This window comes from Saimiri boliviensis, chromosome 2 (assembly GCF_048565385.1).
Source record: "Saimiri boliviensis isolate mSaiBol1 chromosome 2, mSaiBol1.pri, whole genome shotgun sequence".
Classification (NCBI taxonomy): domain Eukaryota; kingdom Metazoa; phylum Chordata; class Mammalia; order Primates; family Cebidae; genus Saimiri; species Saimiri boliviensis.
In genome coordinates this window covers 74,211,568-74,233,227 of record NC_133450.1, presented here as the reverse complement: position 1 = coordinate 74,233,227, position 21,660 = coordinate 74,211,568, and the positions used below count along the sequence as shown (strand labels likewise).

The window sequence follows — 21,660 nt, the reverse complement described above, 5'->3', positions numbered from 1 at the left end:
TCTTTGTGCGCCTCCTGGCTGGCTGCTCAGTGTGTTTCTGTCGTGGGGGGCAGGGCCAGAGACAGGCCATGGCCCCTCAAGCACCTCAGATGGGGGTTCATTCGGGGCCCCTCAGGGTAGTTGGTGAGGCTGCTGCTCCTCCAACTGCCTCCGTCTCATCACAGGTGGGTTGGTTTCAAACCCAAGCCCGTGTCTGACTTCGGAACCTGTATTCTATGCACCAAGGCAGGCGCGGGACACAGGCAGGCAGCTGTGCCGATCCACCCAGAGTGCCTCGGGAGATGCTGGGGTTGGCTCTCTGGCCAGGCCTCTCCTGGATCCCCAAGGTCTGGAAGGAGGAAACGGGCTTCTGCAGATTTTGTAACCCAGGGACTGCAAAGGCCTGGAGCCCCACCTTCTACCCGTAACAAAGAAAGGGATAGTTTCACAACTGCTTTTATTTGGATAACTGACTGAAGGAGTCTCATTTGTAACCAAGATGGAATTCACAGTATGTTGTTACATTCACACTTAAAAAATATATCTCTATGTACAGGAATTTGCAAATAGATGTAAACATACATTACTTTCCAAATACATTTCTCCCCTTCTCCCTGGAGGAAAAAGAAAAAAGCCATCCAACAGGCAACCCCTTCAAAACAATTTTAATACAAAGGATGCAAACATCTATAAATGAAAAATGTGGTTCTTCTGACCCTTCTGGGTGTCATGGGAGAGAACGTCATTGAATGAAAATGACAACAGCTTGACTTCAGATGGAATTGGACTATTTAAAATTGAGTTTCCAGGAAAAGTAGGCACTGATTTCTAGAAGGAAATTAACTCCTTACCGAAGCTATTTATTGAGCCAATATGGCTGGTTAACATCTTCACTAGTATAAAGTAACCCAGTGCAGGACTCAGACGTGAGCTGAACCGAGTGTACACGGTCAGACTGCAAGGGCACTGATGAGGCTACTCTGAAAGCTGGCTGTCCCTGTCCTCCAGATGAGGACCACCCCATTCTATCCCAGGGGCCTGGTCCATTCCTCCCATACTGCAAAGTTCACGCATTACACAAGGTACCCTGCTGCTTCCCCACTTCAACTACTCTGCAAGTCGATTACAAAAACTTTTTTTTTTTTTTTTTTTAAAAAAAAAAGGGAAAAAAGGCTCACGTTATCTCATCCAGGCTGCCCGCCCCAGCCCCCCAACTGGAGGCATGCCGGGTGGGGGAATGGGTGGGGGCACAGGGGGCTGTCCTCCAGGGGGCACAGCAGGAGGTGGGTAGCTGGCTGGTGGCAGGCCCAAGCCTGGAGGCGGGTGAGGGGGCACTGCGTGGGTAGGGGGCAGGCGTGGGGGTGGGGGTGGGAAGTTGGGGTTATAGGTGGGTGGGGGTGGGGGGTAACCAGGAGTAGGGGGTGGGATGGCAGGTGGGGGGAAGGAGGCCGGGGGAGGAGGTACGGGTGGCGGGGGTGGGTTGGGCGGGTAGACGTGGGGGTGGTAGGGCAGGTGTGTGGGCGGGCCATAGGCAGGGGGCAGGGCGCCGTAGGAGGGCCCCTCGGCCTTCATCATGGACTGCAGGCTCTGGTAGCCCTCTCCAGACATGTAGGAGCTGGTGGTGGACATCCCCGTTATGTAGCTGGAGGGGGGTGGGGGCGGGGGCCGATGTGGCAGCGGTGGTGGCTGGTGCACAGGAGCCGGGTGGGCCGGAGGAGGAATCTGGACTTTGGGGAGGTCAGTGGCATCCACAGGGCCTGGCGGCTCAGCCTCACCTAAGGCAGCAGCGAGGGGAGGCTTCCGGTCTGCAGGAGAGAGATGCGTCAGTGCCTGGCCTCTGCCAGCAACGGCTGCTCTTTCAGTGCCTCCCGGCCCTTCAGGGCCATCTTTACAGAGGAACAGGGAGCAGCTGCCACCTCTGTGGCCCAACGCATGGGCCCGTGCCCCATGTCCTGAGGCCACCAGATGTCTCCCCATCATCTGTCAAAAAGGCCCTCCACTCTGTCTGGGATGACCTGGGGTCTTCCTTCCCTCAGCCCCGACCACACCACCCACAGGCAGTCTCCGCAGCACGCAAAGCCCCCTTGTGCCCTGGCCCCGGTCCCCTCTTCCTAGTGCAACAAGCGTTTTTCTGCCCGTTTCTGCCTTCAGAATCTGAGCCCAGGAGTCAGGACCATAATGAACTGCTGTCTGCAGCACTGGCATTTTTCAGATAGCCTAGACGTAGTCAGATGAATTGATGGCATTTAAAACAACTCTGTACAAGCCTCTGACACTCCCAACATATCCATCAACGAAGCAATTCAGGTTCTACTCTACTCAAGACGGGCTAGATACACCCCACTTCGTGCTCTCAAGAGCAGTCTCCTTGAGAGAAGTGTGTCATGCGTGCTGTGTCTGCGTGTGCAACGGGGACAGGTGGTACCAGGTGTCAAGCACTCCTGAGATACCTGTGCTCAGAACCAGCCACAGGCCCCTCCCGAGGTGCCTCCCAGCCCAGGAGCCCTCAGGCCCACTTCCACCAAAGCCTTATCTACACGTTTTGGCCCGTGATCCCTTGGTCACCATCAGACCCCTGGAAAATGATGTCGATACACCCCACCACAGAGAGCCAAACAGAATGAGTGTCCTTTCCCAAGGCAGCCCAAGAGACAAACCATAGGAGCAACATGAGAAGAACATATGGCTCCAGAGAAGAGCATAAAGCGGGCAAAGGCCATCAGAGGCTTCTGTTCCCCAAGCACTTGGGCTGGGCAAGGCACAGCATGGCGTCCTGGTTGTGTAGACACGAACACTGGTGCACAACCTGTCTGATCTCGTCAAAGTGAGCATGAGCAGGATTTCAGGTCGGCAACAGGTGTGCCACCGGGGGCTGCCTGTGCAGACCAGTGCCCCCCAGTCCACCAGGTCGGAAGGTCAGACATGCCTGACCTTAGAGAACTGGCTTCGGCTCCAGGTTGGGGCCAGGTGCCCTGGGGTTCTGGAAGCTGACTAAAAAAGAGGTGCAGAAAAGTGCCAACACCCTTTAATGCTTCCTGGGTGTCACTCCACAGCCACCTGCGCCCACAGGCCCACTCCTCCACGTCGCAGAAGCCAACTCTTCCAACACTCAACCCCGAGGCCTAAATCTTCACGTCACCAGTGCGCCCGCCCTTGTCCTTTGCCACTGAGCTGGAACAGCAAGTGTGGGTCTCCCCTTGGCACACCATTCCCTCTCTACACACTTGCTCCTGACCCAAGTGCCACAAACGGCCACCAAACTGCCCCCTAAACATCCCTCCTGACCTGAACATTTCTTCCCTCAGCCTAGGCCTCCCAGGAGCTACGCTTCCTTCCCTTCGTTACTGCCCAGCTTTGCTGCCTCCACCTTCGGAGGCGCCGTGACTCCCAGGCCCTGCTCTCTTCCCCATGGCCTCCTGGCAGTGGCTCTGGCTCCCAGGTCTTATTCAATCAAGTCTAGGCCCACTCCTGGCCAACTGTAATGGGGGAGGGAGCAGAGCTCTGAGGCCTCCACAGCAGCTACTCAGGCCCTGGAGGCAGCAGCACCCCTCTGGCCGCCCTGGGCTCCCCACGTGAGCCACCTGTCTGTCTCCTCAGTGCAGGGGCAGCCTGACTTGGACCCGGGGAACGGTCCCTGGTGAGGTGCTCCCTAAATACTCCATGAGCAACAGCAGGCGCTGTTTAAAGTAAGGTTCACATTGAATTGGGGGTTTTGGGATTTGGCCCAAAGTAGAAAATGACACCTCTGTCTTCCCAAAGCACAAACGCTATCATGATTGAGTAGAAACAGAAATGTCATCTGTGGCACATCTGTTAGGGACACACGGTGCTGTGAGCCCCAGTGTGAGCCATGTGCACCGACCAACAGTGAGTGCAGCAGGTGGCAGAAGCCGACAGAGGCTCGGAAGCCTCCGGAGTATCAACCACCTTTCGGAAAGAAAGCACAGGTCACTCCGGCCTTCTCTAGTGCTTCACCTTCCGAAATGGTCAATGGAATGGCCACAGGCAAAGAATGCCATCTGCTTTCCAGCTTTTCTCCTCTATTTCCACTGGGATCGGAGAGGCTTTCCGGCGTGCCACCCACCTGTGGAGAACTTCTCACTCTTTCATTTACTCTGTACAACTGCTTCTTCGTCCAAATGCACTAGAACGACACCCTGCCGACAGGAAGCAGGTGTGGGAGGCTGGAGCCTAGCACCCACAGTAACCCTGCCTCCATCTGGATAAACGCTCAGCTGGCAGGGTTTGGCTTTCTTTCTTTAAACTGATTCTAATACAATGTGTAGTTTAGCATTTCTGGATGTGAGAGGTCGGAGAATAGTCAGATATACTTAACAATTTACAACATTCTCAAACTATCTGGTGAAAATGAGAATTTTTTTTTTTCCTTGAGACAAGAGTCTCCTCCTTACCCAGGCTGGAGTGCAGTGGTGCCATCACAGCTCACTGTAGCCTCCATGCCCAGGGCTCAAGCGATCTTCCCATCTCAGCCTCCTGAGTAGATGGGACTACAGGCGTGTGCTACCACACCTGGCTAATTTTTTGGACAGGGTCTCACTTTGTTGCTCAGGCTGACCGGGAACTCCTAGGGTCAGGTGATCCTCCTGCCTCGGCCTCCCAAAGTGCTGGGATCATAGATACAAACCATTGTGCCCAGCCCGAGAACAATTTTTCAGATTCCTGCCCATAGCTGACGCTGTAAATCTGGCCCCACAGTCCCCCTTTTCTAAGCTCCCAGGACCTGCTGTGTCCATCGTTCAGCGGCAATGTGCACAGCTGGCCAAGCTGCCTCAGCAGATGCTTACCTGGAGGTGGGTGGGCTGGAGGCAACGGTGGGTGAGTGGTCTCAATCTTGGGAATTTTAGGTGGTGGTGGTTCTACAAAAAAAAAAGCAGATTAGAAAACCACTCAGACTTCTTTACACAACTAAGCATGTCATAAAGAAAAATGTACTGGCAGAGATTTCTTTGGGAGAAGAAGAACAGGGATGAGCAAGGCTTTAACTTGAAGAAGGTTCTCAGCTAAACCATTATGCATGAATCCTGTTAACAAATTAAATACTACCTCCCTCCACAAGAACTGCAAGCTTCCCGCAGGCAGCCCGTTCTCCACCCCTACCTGAGTTCCCTTACTGACCACTTCACACAGTCCCTCCAACAATGTGAGGCCAGCACAGTGACCTCTTCATGAGCACGTATTACCTACCTGGAGTCCTCCCTGGTACAGAGACACCAAGAAAGGTCCAGAGTAGCAACATCATGTCACTCAGTTCCCTGGGGGTTCACAAGAGAATCTCTACCTTTTTGTAATTTATTTACTCTCTCCCAAATACTGACTTCCCGTTGGCAGCATGTCAGAAGCAGCGCATTAACTGGGGTCAGAAGAGCTCTGGAGGCTGACATGCTGATGGCAGGAAGAACGTGCTGCTCATAAAAGCCCAGCAGTCGGGACCCCCTGAGGGAAACAGCCCACCCTTCCAGGGTCAGGCAGCGGTACGCAGCCAGGATCCACAATGGCGGCACTAGGCCTCCAAGGCAGCCCACGAAAGTCCAATCTCTTCCATTTAAGAAGGCAGCGTGCACATCCCAGCCGAAAAACAACCTGTCTTTCTGTTTACATGTGGAGGCTTTTTCTTCCTGAAATGTACTTTCTTCTGGCTTGTACACCACTTAGATCTGAGTCCCCTCTCTGGATTTCCTCCATCTCAAACACAGGCTTGATTCAAGGTCCAGGGACCTCCTCTCTCCTCACCCTCTTCCTCAGGGTCCAAAGGTACTCTAAGTGGACAACTACAAACCTACCTTTCTAGTGTCTATCTTGCTACCAAAACCACGGCCCACCCCTAGACCCATGGACCAGCACCTCACACTCTACCTTTTCCCCTGCCTCCTGTAACTGGTATTGCTCTCACCTCAGGAACCTACCTCCTCCCTTTTTCCACAACTGGGAATAGGTAGCTGCTGCTGTCTACATCAGGGCTGTCCAACAGCAATATAACTGAGAGCCACGTATCTACAATTTTAAACTTTCCAGGAGCCACTTTAGTTTTTGAGACAGGGTCTCGCTGTCACCCAGGCTGGAGTGTAGTAATCATGGCTCGCTGCAGCTTCAACCAACCAGGCTCAAGGGATTCTGCTGCCTCAACCTCCCAAGTAGCTGGGACCACAGATGCGGCACCACCACGCCCAGCTGATTGTTAAATTTTAGGTAGTGATGGGGTCTCCCTACACTATATAACATTCGAGGCCCAGGCTGGCCTCGAACTCCTGGACTCAAATCATGCCTTGGCCTCCCAAAGTGCTGGGATTACAGGTGGGCCAGGAACCACTTTAACAAGTAAAACACTCCAGCCTGGGCACCAGAGCAAGACTTTGCGGGGGGGGGTGGGAAGTGAAATGGATCAAAATTTATTTAACCCTACAGATCTAAAATTTTATCTCAACATGTAACCAATATAAAGCTTTACTAATGAGAGGCCTCACACTCTTCTTTCTTGGAAATCTCTGTGTATTTTGCGCTGATGGTGCTTTGGAGTTCGAGCCAGGCTCATTTTGAGTGCTCGTAGCCCTCTGCAGCCAGCGGCCTATACGGCACAGCACAGCTAAGCTCCATGAAGCTGCCTCTGGACCCACCCTTCCTGCCCTGCAGCCAGCACGCTGAGGCCATCATGTTTCACCATGCTTCCCGTGGGTGTCAGCAAGCTTCTCCCCATTCCCAACCACTTGCTGTATTTACTGCTGCCAGGGGACTCGTCCTCAAATGAATTTAGATTCTTCCATTTCCCTGCTACATCTGCAATGGCTTGCCCTGCCTCCGCAAAACTCATAGTCCTCCAGGTGAATTCTGATCTGGTCCTAACCCACATTTTTGACCCTATCAGAAGCTATTGCCTTTCAATCTGTCGCGTTCCAGGAAGACTCCTCTCCATTTCCCCAAGGTCCTCAATTCTTTTGCTCACTTCCGTCCTTCCACCTTACTGCTCCATCCATCCCCTCTGCTCCCCTGCCCAAAGGCAGCTCCTCCTTCAAGGTCACATGCAGCTTGTTTCCTGCCCCACTGACAGCACATCAGCTCATCTCAAATGCATCCCACGTGGCACGGAGCACAGCCCATTCTTGTGTCTCACATTTAATACCTGTCAATTTGAAGCTAATTAAAAAATTCACCTGTAGGTCAGGAGCAGTGGCTCATGCCTGTAATCCCAGCACTTCAAGAGGTTAAGGAAGGCAGATCACCTGAGGTCAGGGGTTCAAGACCAGCCTGGCTAACATGGAGAAAACCTGTCTCTACTAAAAATACAGAATTAACCGGGAGTGGTGGCACAAGCCTGTAATCCTGGTTACTTGGGAGGCTGAGGCAGGAAAATCACTTGAACCTGGGAGGCGGAGGTTGTGGTGAGCCGAGATCACACCATTGCACTCCACCATGGGCAATAAGAACAAAAGTCCATCACACATTCACACACACACACACACACACACACACAATTCACCTGTACCTAACTCATCATTCCCTCATATATACTGGGGAAAAAAAAAAAAAAAAAAAAAAAAGCTCTATCATAACTGGAAGATGTCACAGCAGTTTGATGAATAATTCACTGGAACTAAGAACCAAGTAACAAAGAAACAGAAATGAGTCAACCTGGTCTGTGCCTTCAAAGAGTTCAGTATGATGGGTGGACTGACCCTATGACCAAACATTTCTAATTTTCTGTTCTGTAACTGTTCCAATGTTGCTCACTCCTTCTGTTTATTTCCAATACAGACATGAACTAACTTTGGGTTCTAGACTTCTGACACCCCCCTCGACCCAAGTGTGTTTAAAAGAGGCCTGGCCTGCATGTGCAGCCAGGCCGGGCTGGGCCGTGGCTCTCTGGGCAGCACACCACCCACCTACTGTGGCTTAGTGTTCGGGAGAGGACTCTGCTGCTGTGACGGGGTAACTAATCTCTAAAACGAAAACTGCAACAACAGTTCTCCTACACCCATCATTTTATTTTTATAGATGTTACTGAGTACATTTTTATTGCCAATAACGTTTTCTCTATTGACGGCTTCGTAAGAGCACAATTTTAAAATGTATGCTCAGGTGATAAACAGACAATGCAATTTTGCTGATGAAAAAAAGTTCTGGATGAGCCCTAAAGTTAAGACTTAAGGCCAGTTTAGATCTGAAAGGAAACAACATTGGCGAAGAATTTAAAGTTTTGCATATGAACACATACAACTAAAAACAAAACATCCGAACAGGAAATTACCTGCTGCTTTGTTCTCTTCTTTGGGAGACACAACCTGTTATAAAAGAAATATACAACTGTTAACTGGGATCCTGAATATAATGAGAAAAAATGGATTATCCAGGTACCACCAGAATCAGTGACAGTAGTCACTGTGAACAGCCTCAGACAAAAATTATTTCTGGCCTAAATGCTCAGGGCAAACCAGGGCACCTACCAGATTGTCATTTCTGCTCCCTTCCTCTTTCCATTTACCAATATAAGACAGAATAACTAGCTTTCCTGAATGGTGATTTCCAAATAACAGTAAGTTTCAGGACCACTTGGGTGCAGGAAACAGGAGCCGGCCAGAGGGCCCTCCTGGTTCTCAGAGGCAGCCTGTCCTTGGAGCACCTTCATTTTCAGGCCCCCCGCCGACACACAGACTGTGAGTCTGGGTGGATCACCCCTGCTTCGGGCATTCCCTGCGCTCGCTTAGAAATGAGAACAGTGCTCAGGTGTGGCTGCCACCTGGAAAGCCCGCCCTGCTCAGGGCCTACCCTGGCCTACTCACCACGGCTCGCTTAACCTGTCGGGGAGAACTGGGCTGTGGAGAGGGTTTCTTGGGCTGTGGGGCTGGCTGCTGCTGCTGGGCTGGCTGCTGGGGGTCCTTCTGCTGGGGCTGGGCTGGTTCGGAGCCTTGAGACGGCTGTGACGGCTGTACTTGCGGCACTTGAGGTGTAGGCTGAAGAGACGGGGGCTGCTGCAGCTGATGGGGGGTGTGATGAGGCATCTGTTGTTTTCCTTGTGAGTAAAGATCCAGGATTTGGTGGCATATGTCTAAATGATAGCCAACAATTACATTTGACACAAATTGGCATTTTACATAAAATTGTACCTGGATAAAGAATCAGTTATAATATCCCCAGGAGGACCCAGGCATGAATCACATCTGCAACTCACCCCATCTTGGTTGTGCACAAGACTGGTGTGCATTTTTAGTTTGCCAAAAGATTGCGTTTGGACACTCTTTTCAGATAATTTAATTAAAGATGCTTCTGAATTATTGCTTATCTATGTCTATTTGGAAAGATCCACTATTGGGACTCAGGGTACACTTGGAAGAATAAGCTAAACATGGAACACACTCACAAGAAAGCTTAGCATGCCTGATACCTTCCAAAACGTCGACTGGGACATCTTGAACAAACTGCTCCCACCATCTCCTATACATGGGTTTGGAGGTCCATTCTTGTATTTCGAATTTGCACAAACGTCCTGCGAGATACATCACTGCTACTGCTATGATCTCTGGTTCCCACTGCAGTGACAAGGTGGTGCAGAGACTAGTTCGACAAGAACAAAAAAGGTTGGATTATACGATCTGACATTTATCATTAAACCAGTGCATGAAGATGTCATAACTAACCATTAATTTGCTCATTTGCCCCTAAATTTAATTAAAGTACTATACATAAAAACACTCAAGTCTTTAGTCTCCTAAAGGTACCCAAGTTACTTTAACCACAGTTAGTAATGTATCTATTCCGTAAAGTATCAGAAAAATTCTCTAGCACATCCAAAAATTGCTACATCATGAAATCCAAATGAAAATGTCTTATGTTATTTAAACTGTTGAAGTCCTAGCCACTCAACTGCTTCTTCAAATGAAAGCTTACGGGGGAAGTCAAATGTGAGAGAAGCTTCACTGACTGCGGTGGGATGGGGCTGACAGCCACCCTATCCACAGGCATTCTGTTTCCCACCATGGTACCTCATTAGATCCCTGGCCTCTAAAAAGCGTGTCAAGGCTCCACATTTTTTATACCAGGAAGTATATTTTTGCAGAAAATATACTCTAATACTTTGCTTTAAGTATTTAGTTTTCAAAATTTTCCAGTGTATTGTTTTGGACTTCTGTTTCAGACTGGTGATAAAATTTCAGCATCTCATACCGTGACACGGCAAGGGAGAAGGAAACCCTCTGCTGGGAGCCCCAGCTCTGCCATTCACTGGCTCTTCAAGCCAGGGCCAATCAGTTTCTTCCGACACAAAATGAGGGGTTTAGATGAAATGGCCCATGAAGTCTCTGCCTATTTTAAAATACTATAATTAAACAACATTTGAACATGTATACCTGTCATTTACAAATGTCCATGCCATTTGAACCAACTTTTGAATTTTGTTTTTATCACCTAGAAATGGGGGGAAAAGAGGTAAATTAATAGCAATAGAAAAAAATTCCTAGGCAGAAGCAAGTATTTATTGAAAACCTACTACGTGTTCAGCACCACTCAAATACACGGCAAAGAGCTTTCAGCTGGGAAACAAGGATGAATGATGTGGGTCCATGTCCTGCCCCTTCTTCTTCCTCATGACCTATGCCGAACCACCATGTATGGAAAACCTGGCTCCAAGGCTAAGTTTATTAGGCTATTTAAAAAATTCTGACTCATTTTCCTGCCTCTCGTATCACTCGGCAACTGGATAGCAGAGCTTGTTTATACATAAAAGGAAACAGCATTAATGGCTGCAGTACTGAATTGACTGAGCAAACCAAGTCCTTGGTATTTTACACACAAACTTTGTTTCCTCTTTTGAGAAGTGTAATCTGAGTGTCATCAAATTCTAAAGACTTGATTTCAGAATGAAAAAGTTCTTCTGAAAATTTGGCTTCTTACCTTTGAGTTGCTTTGCATATTTGAGTAGGAACTGGTATGGATGTTCCACCTGTAAATCAAACTTGATGGTCTGCAGTAAGATTCTCTCCAGAACCATTACTTCCTCCTAAAAATCGACCACATGTTAGGACAGTAATTACAATCACAGGTCTCAATCAGCATTACAAAAGTGAGCTTTCCCATCTATTTATTCTCTCTTGAACTTGTATTTTAGCAACTGTTTTTCATTCCTTTCTCTTCCATTCAGACTTTTAACATGCTCAGAGACACTGATAAATTCTGAAAATATCTCAAACAGGAAGACAAATCAGAGGGTTCATGTAAGAAAATACTGAAAACAAAATAAAAGATCCTTAAAAACATTATTATCTTCAATACATACAAGAGTCTCCCTTTACAAAACAGATCTTTATGTTATTGATAATTTGACTAAACTGTAATTTCTTTCAAGACCTCAAATTTTAAAAATGCAATCTTTTAGGAATATTCACTGAAAACATTTTAAGCAAGAAAGAGTTTATGATAGCCTCATGAAAACTCAGAAGGAGAAGTTGTACCAGCGTGTTATGTGTGTGTGTTTGTATATACACTCATACTCACGTACACATATAGTGTATTATGTGTCAATAGGGGCAAATCAATTTTGTGCTTAAATCTTTATTTGAAATAAACTGTCCCAACATCACGTACTGAATGATCATTTCCAATTTTATTTAAAATGCCACCTAAATCATCTCCTAAACTATGTGTGTACGTCTGCATACACACACACTATCTTTTCTGTTCACTGATCTGTTTGTCTACTGCTGTACCAGGATCAAAGGGATTTGGGTGGAATACAGTAACTCCAGTATTACTTCTCTTTTTCAAACAGTTTCTTGGTTCTGCATGTCCCCCTCGCCCAAATTCTTGTAGCCATTTTACTTAGTATCACTCCAGAAAACATACATGCTACTAATATTCTCACTGGGAACTCACTGGATTTACAGAATAATTAGGGAGAATGGAGATTTTCAACGATATTGAATTTTCCTTCCAAAAATTTATTAATTAAATCTTTTCAGTCCTTTAGTTGTTTTAAAGTCCTCCCCACCCTACTAACAAGGTTTCCACAAGGTTTATCCTTGGATATTTTACTGCTGCTATCATTAATGAAATGTCCTCTTTGATGATACCCTCTAACTAATGTCTTGAACTCAGCCTCTGTAGAGAGGAACTGTACCTATAACTTAAAGACAACGTAAAGCACAATCAAGACACTGTGTGGGAAGGACAATTGCAGAGAATTCCTTGTTTGGCATCAAAGAAACGGCACTGCAGAGGACTGTAAATCTCATCAAAAAGTGCACAGACCTATAGGTCACTAGCTTTCTTTAAGAGCATGGTATTATTTATAGGATATGGAGGTAATTCTATAATGATTTATTATTTCAAATTACATGGCAAGATTAAGGTTTTTCAACCCTAGTTTCCGAAGCATTTTCTCATGAAAGTTTTAAAAAATCTTAGAAACTTCCACACAGTATAAAAAAAAATTGGGCCAGACATGGTGGCCCATGCCTGTAATCCCAGCACTCTGGGAGGCCAAGGCAGGTGGATCACTTGAGGTCAGGAGTTCAAAACCAGTTTGGCCAACATGGTGATACGCCGTCTCTACTAAAAATACAAAAATTAGCTGGGCGTGGTAACATGCACCTGTAGTCCCAGCTACTTGGGAAGCTGAGGCAGGAGAATCGCTTCAATCCGGGAGGCAGAGGCTTCAGTGAGCTGAGACTGTACCACTGCACTCTAGCCTAAGTAACAGAGTGAGACTCTGTCTCAAAAAAAAATTATTTTTTTTTCTTTGCCTGTCATTGTCACCACCTGCTTCCCAGAAGCTTCAGCATTTCCTATAAATTTAGAAAGAATTTTTTTTTACCAAGTGTATCCTTAAGTACAGCTTGCCACCAATGGGCTTGCAGGCTGTAGCCCATATACTGCTACAGGATAGCCCAAGGCCTGCCTTCCCTCTGTGTTCCAAATATTCAATGAATAGGTCATTACAGGTGTTTGAGCAAACATCATTCCTCAGGAAAGCTTTCCTTCAGCCCCATATTTATCTGGGGGGCTTGCCTGGGTCCCTGGGTGGAATGCTATCACAGCACTTAAATGATCTTTTATAGTGTGCATCACAACCAACAATCAAGTAGTTACATACTTATTTGATTCAAATGTATCCTGACACTCAGCTGTGAAGTCCATGAGAGCAGAGACTGTGTTCCTGTCTCATGTCTAGTGCCTAACACAAAGGCTGAAACAAATACTGAATATTACAGGGAAAACAACACAATTAAAGCAAAGCTAATGAAGGCAAAAAGTTTCATGTGACTCATGATCTTATTTTTCCTAATTACTTATACTGCCTCCCCAAAATAACTGCCCTCCTCTCTGCCAAGGAAAACATTTTCCACAATGTCTTCACTGCTCCCAGGTCCAGGGGGTTTTCCTTTGGCTCCTGCGCTCCAAATCATGTCAGGGAAGACTGCACGAGATAGAGAGGCAGGGGCAGGCTGCAAAGTCCCCCTCGCCCATTCAGGTCTAATTGATATGGTGACCCCCTTTTCTTATTTTCTGGGGCACAGGGGCTGCAGAACCTCTACTTCACTGTGCCTGGATCGGGGCTTGGTTTCCTGACTTCATGGTACAGTGGGTAAACGCTGAAAATAAAGGGGGACTTCTCCAAGGCACCCCGGGATAGCACAAACCAGCAGCTGCCATGATTCCTCACCCTGCCGTGGTCCCAGATCTGTGTGATGCCTTATCCTTAAGCACAGCTTGCCAGACACAAGGTTCACCTGCCAGTGTGACCAGGGCATGACTGAGCTACAGCATGTTCCTACCATCGGACTAATCACATCAGGACACAGGGCCCCACTACTCAGTAAAAATCAAATACTCATGTGCATTGAAAACATTCTCTGACGGTGAAATTGTATTTATAAAACTGCATTTTCGGTTACTGTTACTATGAGTTTCTAGTAGGTTCAAATTTTTATAAAGAGGTTGATGGATTTATAATTAAGTTCAAAGGAGTTACTTTCATTGGCAATACTTACAAAATATTAGTGTTAATCACAACCACAATATAAAAGTGTTCTGGGCCCTTGTTAACTCCTCGAAGCAATGAGGATGAGTATACATTTTGTATATACATCCATACTGCTCGGCGAGACGAAGATAACTATTGTGAGACAATACAAGCTAGTTAGAAAAAACATCACCATGAACGGTGCTGAACTTCATCGCTTTAGCTTTCCTTTAACTGATTTAGAAATTTCCTCTTAACAATAGTTTGACATTTATTCCACAAGGGCTTGTTGAATGCCTACTCTGTCCTGCCACTGTAAGAGGCACTAGACAGACAGTCTTTGCTCTCATGCATCTTACAGCTGAGAAGGGGAGGGAGTTATGTGTGTGATAATTTAACAAAAATCTATCTAATGGATGCTACTATCTAAATGCATACCACTAAGTGAAAGAGACCAATCTGAAAAGCTACATCCTGTATGGTTCCAATTCAATGACATTCTGGAAATGGCAAAGCTATAGAGACAGTAAAAATATCAGCTTGTGATATTTTTACGGTCTTCCCCACTTTCTTACAAAAGCACAAGACTGGTTGCCAGCGGCTGGTGGGGAGAAGGAGACAAAGAGGTACAGCATAGAGAATTTTTAAGGCCATGAAAACAGACTACATGATATTATAATAGCGGCTACATGTCATTATACTTATGTCCAAACCCATGGAATGTGTAACACTGGAATGAACTCTAATGTAAACTTTGGACTCTGGGTGATGATGTGTCAATATAGGCTCATCAGTTGTAGCAAACGTACCACTCTGGTGGGGGGATGCTGAAAATGGGGAAAGCTGTACATGTGTGGGGTAGGGGGTACATGGGAAATCTCTGTACTTACCATTCATTTTTGCTGTGAACATAAAACTCCTCTAAAAAAATAAAGTTTTTATTTTCCCCCTGAGAAGGAGTCTTGCTCTATCTTCCAGACTGGAGTGCAGTGGTGCGATCTCAGCTCACCGCAGCCTCTGCCTCCCAGGCTCAACCAATTCTCCTGCCTCTGCCTCCTGAGTAGCTGGGACTATAGCTGCATGCCACCCTAGTAGCTTTATGCCCAGCAAAAAGTAATGCATACTTCATGCCCAGCTTAAATAAAGATTTTTTTTTAAAAAGAAATATTAATTTTTTCTTACATCATACAGATGTGGTTTCACTATGTTGCCTAGGCTGGTCTTGAATTTCTGGGCTCAAGCAATCTGCCCGCCTTGGCCTAAATAAAGCATTTTTGAAAATCTGTTTAATTGCAAACTGTGATAAATGTTATGAAGGATAATTAACAAGCCCTACAGGGATTGCAATGAGGGGAACTTGATGAGAATGGGAGTGGAGGAACACTGCCATGGGTCCCTAAAAGTGGTATTTTAAATATACAATAAAAGAATATGTACAATTATTTGAGCACCACATGCTGACACTGGCGTGAGTTGTATGGAAAGGACAGGATGGGTGGCATGACCAGTATCAAGCTCTGGATGCACAAAAATGCTGCAAATGTTGATACTTTCCAACACTGTTTGGAAGTAAAAGACACACAGCATACATAGGCATGTGTATGTGTACACATAGCACACGCACATTTGTTTGACCGGGAAGCTAGCCGGAGTTGTAACTCTGCCATTGCCACTGCACCTAAGAAGTAGAGTCCTAATGGTCATTAAGGGGATTTCTGCTCATAACCATGAAATGTGTCATCGCCCCAGAGTGCTCAGAATACTGTTGGGCACATAGGGAAGCACTGAGTAAGTGGGGGCTACACGGTCTTCCCCACCTTCTTACAAAAGCACAAACTATCTTCTACAGAAGGCCCTCCTAGGAACTCAAGAGACTGTCAGACACAGGGGCCACAGGCATTGCGAACATGTGGGACAGTATCACAAGGCTTCCGTGAGGAATTAAGACTTGAAGGCAGAAGTTATTGTTCTTACCTTTGGGTCATCTCCAAACTGGCCAAACTGTACATCATTTAATAAACTACGAGCTGTTTTGATGATATCTTTACATTTTTTTGGTGTTTCTTCTACTTTCCCAGCCAGAAAGAGGCAACAGGCTCCTGTCACCTAAAAGAGAAACAAAAGCTCTTGATTTTTGTTATCAAAAATCACATAGAAAAAGACAAAATAAATTTCGGCCTTCATAATGAACTGGTCTTCCTCATTCCTCTACTTTCCTTTTTCTCATTCACACACAGTCTGATACTCTATAAGCTTGAAGGAAATTTTATACATATAAATCCCCCAAAACTCTGGCTTCATAAACTATTTAAAATTGAGTTTTAACAAGATGTCATGTAAACAAAGAAAACGCCAAAAAGGAATACAGTCACATAAATAAATTTTCTTCTTATATTCCAATCTGAAATTCACTCCCTAAACAGCCAGCTTTGCTGTGGAAAAAGAAAGAGCACAAGTAAACGCAGTCCTGTGGAAGTCATCTCAACACTGCTCCCCGTGCTTCCTTTTCTTTCTCCTCTGGTCTGAATGTTTACGTCCTAATTCCCAAGATGGTGGTGAGGCCTTTGGGAAATGATTCTGAATGGGATTACTACCTTTCTAAAAGTGGCCTAAGGGGCTTGTTCCTCTCTTCAACCATTTGAGGATGCAGCAAGAAGGAGCCTTTCTGAGGAACAAACCCTTACCAGACAAGGAATCTGCCAGCACCTTGATCTTACACTTCCCAGCCTCTAGTACTGTGAAGAGTTAAGTTTCTGCTGTGTGCAAATTATTGGGTCTAAGGCATTTTGTTATAGCAGCCTGATTGGATGAAGAAACTGTCTCTCCAGTTACCTGAACCTTAGCTCAGTCCCTGTATCACTGGGGGCCGAGCTGCTCTGTCTTCAGCTTCTCTTTGTCTGCTTCAATCCTTCCTACATGCCACTGTCCTCACATAATCCTGATCACACCAGATGTCAGACACTCTGCCAGGGGTACAAAACTGATTCCAACATGGCCTCCTTCTTCAAGAACTTCACAAACAGCGAGGAAGACACGTATACAAATCTGACTAAAATCTCAGCAAATAAATCAACACAACGATTTTCCTGTTAAGTCTGTCATTTTCACGAAACCTTTTAATAACTGGAATGATCACCCACTAAAGTCAAATTTCTAAAGTCCGACATTCAAGGCTTATCCTGCTCTGACCCAGTCTATCTTTTCACCCAGGGTCTCATCATTCCCTTCCTGTCAAATGCAGTTCCTGGCTGAGCTGACAATATGCCACATGCTTCCCCCTGCCTCTGCTCATGCTAGCTTCTCCTGGACCACTGACCTAGCCCATCACGGCATGGCTATGCCCTATGTATGTTTAAGGCTTACCTTACTGCTGGCACCTCCTTCCTAGCACTTTCCCTGATCTCTCCAAGATGTTAATTAATCTCCTCCTTGAATGCCACAGCTCTCTATCAGTATTTTCCAACGCCCTCACTTTCGATCATGTGTTCTGTGAATGTCATACCACTTACCCTAGACGGAAAGCTACTCTATTTCCCACAGAGAGTAAGACGTAATGCATGTCCTGAGGAGTGACCAAAGAATGAGTGATATGGCACAGACAACTTCTGTTCCATTTTGCTTTCTTGGTTCTTTGTTGAGTCTCAATTATAAGCCTAAATTTATCTTGGGAAAGGTAACAAGGGAGTAAACTTTCACACAAAGTACAATATGACTATGGTCCATATTAGCCTAAGTGAACAGATTTGAACATGGCTAATTGGAATAAATAAAGTGCAAACTTGATTTCATTTATATACAGTATATACTGTATAATAAGAAATACTTTCTGGAAAATATGAGAAAAAGAGAGACTACAACTAGTCCAGCAAACCATGTGGAAATAATAACATATGACAGAGAATTACAATAAAATTCAAATACTTACATATCTTGGGAATTGCTTGAAGGAATGAAACATATAGAAGCGATGAAAATAAATTATTCCAGTTGCCAGGGTATCATAGTGTCTGTTCTGGTTAAGGACGCTAACCAATAACTTTTACAGGTTATATTCTTAGTTAAATGTAGAAAAATAATAAAGACAAACAACAACAAAATCAGTGGTAAACAATATTAGCGGCAAAGAAAGGAGATGGGAATCTCAGAGTGTCAGAATTCTGGCATGAGAATTAGCAGGTTGAAGTTTATACTTTTAACACCCTTTTAGAAACATTTCACTGTGATCTTTTTTTTTTTTTGAGACAGCATCTCCGTCACCTAGGCTGGAGTGCAATGGTGTGATCTCAGCTCACTGTAGCCCAGGCTGGTCTTGAACTCGACTTCAAGGGATGCTCCAACCTAGGCCTCCCAAAGTGCTGGGATTATAGGCATGAACCACTGTGCCCAGCCTCAACTGTGATCTTAATAATGGGTGCCTCATATCCTCCTGGCTGGCCCCACCTCCTCAGTGGCAAAGTCTACACCTTTAAAATGACAAACCAGAAAGAGAAAACTCCCCACCAGAACAACATTCAAACAAAGATATTTAACAACTGCTCTAGTATGGAGAAATTACTATCTGTTTTGTCTATAGAATCTAATTATTTCTTGGTGGTGGGTGCAGAGCCTATCTGTAACAGATTCCAGTGAGAATCAGGATACAGCCCCAAACGTGTGCCCACATCGAAGATGAACCGAGCGCCCTCTCGGCGGTACCGGGCCTCAGTGGCTGGATCAAGTCCTTCAAGTTGTGAGGGTGTATGAGCCAAGTCTTTCTTATCCCAGTACCAACATGGTTTTGTGTGGTCCAGGTTTGCTGAAGTTACTGAAGGGCTTGAATTTTCTTTATTCTCCTTCATTTATTGAAGTAGACTTGTGCTTTCCAAAAGGTTCTCTGAAAATGTTAGAATCCTATGAGAAAGAGAAAAACAAAGTTGGAAAGGAATACTCTATACTATAAGCAATCTACAATCACAAATTGTACCTGGTTTGGGATCAATATTTCCTATAGGAACTATACTGTCAGTTGCCAGTTAGAAGCCCAGGCTAACTCCGGAGCCAATTGAACACAATACTGTAAGGTGACCCCAGTACTGATATTAATAAATCCCAAATTTCATGGTAATTTAAAAAGAAGAGTATATCCCCACCCTGAGATTAAAGGGTTAAACCTATCTGACAAAGTTTTGGAAGAAACCAAGTACATGTCACTTTCTTCTGGTTTTTCTTCATTAGACACACAGGCCCTCTAATGATGGTCCAGATTCCTTTCTTCAGTAAAACCCAGGCCTGTCTTAATCTTTGCAAAGATTTATGTTCCAAAATTAACCATCTCTTCAATCCAGCACTCCTTTTCAGTTTATTCCACGTAGGCACTTTCACTTAGACAAGCCACGGGATTGACTTAATTCACATCTGCACAAATCACTGAATTCAGTGATGTAAACCAAATGTGCATATTGTGATTTGGGAGTGGGTGGACGGAAGTGGTCCATGAGAGAAGGAACTCCTTTAAACTGTTCTTGCTTTTTCATCCTCTTCCCTTTCTTTCATTCAGAATAAAGACATTCTCCAAAAGCTCCATGCTGAGAGAAAGAAAAGAAAAAACCACCAAACCAAACCAAGGATCTCATCTACAGGCACTGTTACAAATAAGTCATTCATAACCTGGATCAGAGACAGCAGAAATTTTCAAATGAAGGTTCCAAAAGAGCTGGCTAGACCCACGTTAGTCTGGTTGGCAAGAAAACAGCAGCTCTGTGGCCATGTTCTGGGCCAAGGCTCCCACCAGTTCATCTAGAAACCTAACCTTTTCTGTGTACCTGCCTCATTTCTGGTGGGGAAGGTGACATGGTGGAGCTGAGTATTGTCTTCCTTGCACCTGGTAGCTATGAAGGAAATCTGATCTTTCCTCCAAGAAGAAGAATTAAGTACCCGGAGAAAAGCCTGAACTAATAATTTACATTTTTCTGTGTGATTGATTAAACTAGGCACTTTTCAAAGGGCAGGGGGGAGACCAGTTAATTAAAACCTTAGAAAATATAAACTGTTCATAATCAGATATCACACTGAGATGCAATTCTCACCTATTGGATTGGCAAAAATCCCAAAGTTTGACAATGTATTCTGTTGGCAAGGCTACAGAGAAATAGGTGATTTTATGAGCTTCTGGTGGGAATACAAAATGGTCCAAATCTCACAGAGAAGTTGACAATATCTAACAAAAGTACACATTCATTTGCTCTTTGACCTAGCAATCCCACTGCTAGGAATTGAAATTCTGAAAATACTATCAGAACTACGAAATGTCACAACCATGAAACAACATGTGCACTAGGTTATTCACTGTAGTGTTATTTACAATGGCAAAACTATAAACAACCAAAACGCCCATTATCAGGGAACTGGCTGAGTAAAATACAGCAAGCAGATGTAGCCAATACCATATCCCACAGCTGTTAAAAAGAGTGAGAAAGATCGTTAAGTACTGGACGGAGAGATTTCTAGATGAGCAACGTACATATAGCACAGTGTACACAGTATGTTAGCATCTATATAAGAAAGGAGGGGAGAAAACAGATATCCCTATTTTTTTAAAATTAAAAAAATTACCAGTAGGAAATGGGGAAAAACAGGATGAAAAAGACAGGAATGGAAACAAGACTTCTATATGTATCTATCTTTTTATACAGCTTTGACTTCTTATGAAAACTTTTACTTTAAACTAATTGTAGACTTACAGAAGAACTGTGAAGATAAATGAATTTTTGTCTATACTCTTCACTTAGCTTTCCCTGATGTAAATGTCTTTCATAACCATGGTTCACTTATCAAAAATAAGAAATTAACTTTGGTATAACCACTATTTACACATCATATTTGGGTATAGGTGGTATCAGAACGACTTACTACTGGTAACCATTATCTCTTGGTTAAGATGGAGCCTGCCAGGTTTCTCACTGTAAATTATTATTTTTCCCTTCCTATTATCTATTCCTGAGATGCAAGTCACGAGGTCCAGTCCATACTTAAGGGCAAGAGAATTAAGCTCCACTTTCTGGAGGGAGAGGTATCAAATAAAATTGTGGACATATGTTAAAACCACCCAGTGGTAAGTAAATATTTTGGGGGAAATATTTTACAATGCAAAATACTATACAAATGCTGGTTTCTCCTTCAAGTTTCATCTACTAATTTTAGCACTCACTAATGTGAGTACTAATGTTAGTACTGGGGTGTTCTAATGGTGATAACCTTCTATTTCCTTCACTGCTTCAACATTTATTATTTGGAATAGTTTTGTTAACATTTGTTCTTTCTCTCCCATTTATTTATTTTAGTATAGACATGTACTTTATTTTTTGGTTTATAATCCAATATTACCATTATTTATTTTGTTGCTCAAATTATTCCAATGTGGCCATTAGGTGCTCTTTCTGCTTGACTACCAAGTACTTTTATAATTTTTGATGTTTGAATCATGTAAATATTTAACATACTCATAAACTTAACTAAAAATAAAAAAGCAAATCCTAAAACTCAAAATAAACCAAATCGGCAACAAAACCACATAGAAAATTGCTTCAAGTAATTTCTGATCTTGTTACATCCTTAGTGAGATAAATCCTAAGGAAAAAAGGACCGAAAAAAAATTTATTTATTTATTTATTGAATCAGAGTCTTGCTCTGAGATATATTCTATGGACAAAAAGAACTGAAAAGAAACCTATTTCATT

The 21,660-nt window shown here is 44.6% G+C and overlaps 1 protein-coding gene across 1 annotated transcript in view; it reads right to left on the bottom strand.

Annotated features, from left to right (window-relative positions):
* Positions 1 to 247: 247 nt before the first annotated feature.
* The window catches only part of CCNK (cyclin K), a 29,721-nt gene continuing 8,308 nt past the window's right edge, over positions 248 to 21,660 (bottom strand). Inside the window, exons 2-11 of the mRNA XM_010339477.3 lie at positions 18,587 to 18,835; positions 17,871 to 17,952; positions 15,920 to 16,051; positions 10,879 to 10,984; positions 10,335 to 10,392; positions 9,374 to 9,543; positions 8,772 to 9,037; positions 8,240 to 8,273; positions 4,785 to 4,856; positions 248 to 1,784 (exon numbers count right to left, since the gene is read on the bottom strand). Of these exons, the coding sequence (XP_010337779.2) occupies positions 1,159 to 1,784; positions 4,785 to 4,856; positions 8,240 to 8,273; positions 8,772 to 9,037; positions 9,374 to 9,543; positions 10,335 to 10,392; positions 10,879 to 10,984; positions 15,920 to 16,051; positions 17,871 to 17,952; positions 18,587 to 18,783 (1,743 nt within the window). The 5' untranslated portion in view covers positions 18,784 to 18,835 and the 3' untranslated portion in view covers positions 248 to 1,158. The remainder of the gene's footprint in view (positions 1,785 to 4,784; positions 4,857 to 8,239; positions 8,274 to 8,771; positions 9,038 to 9,373; positions 9,544 to 10,334; positions 10,393 to 10,878; positions 10,985 to 15,919; positions 16,052 to 17,870; positions 17,953 to 18,586; positions 18,836 to 21,660) is intronic.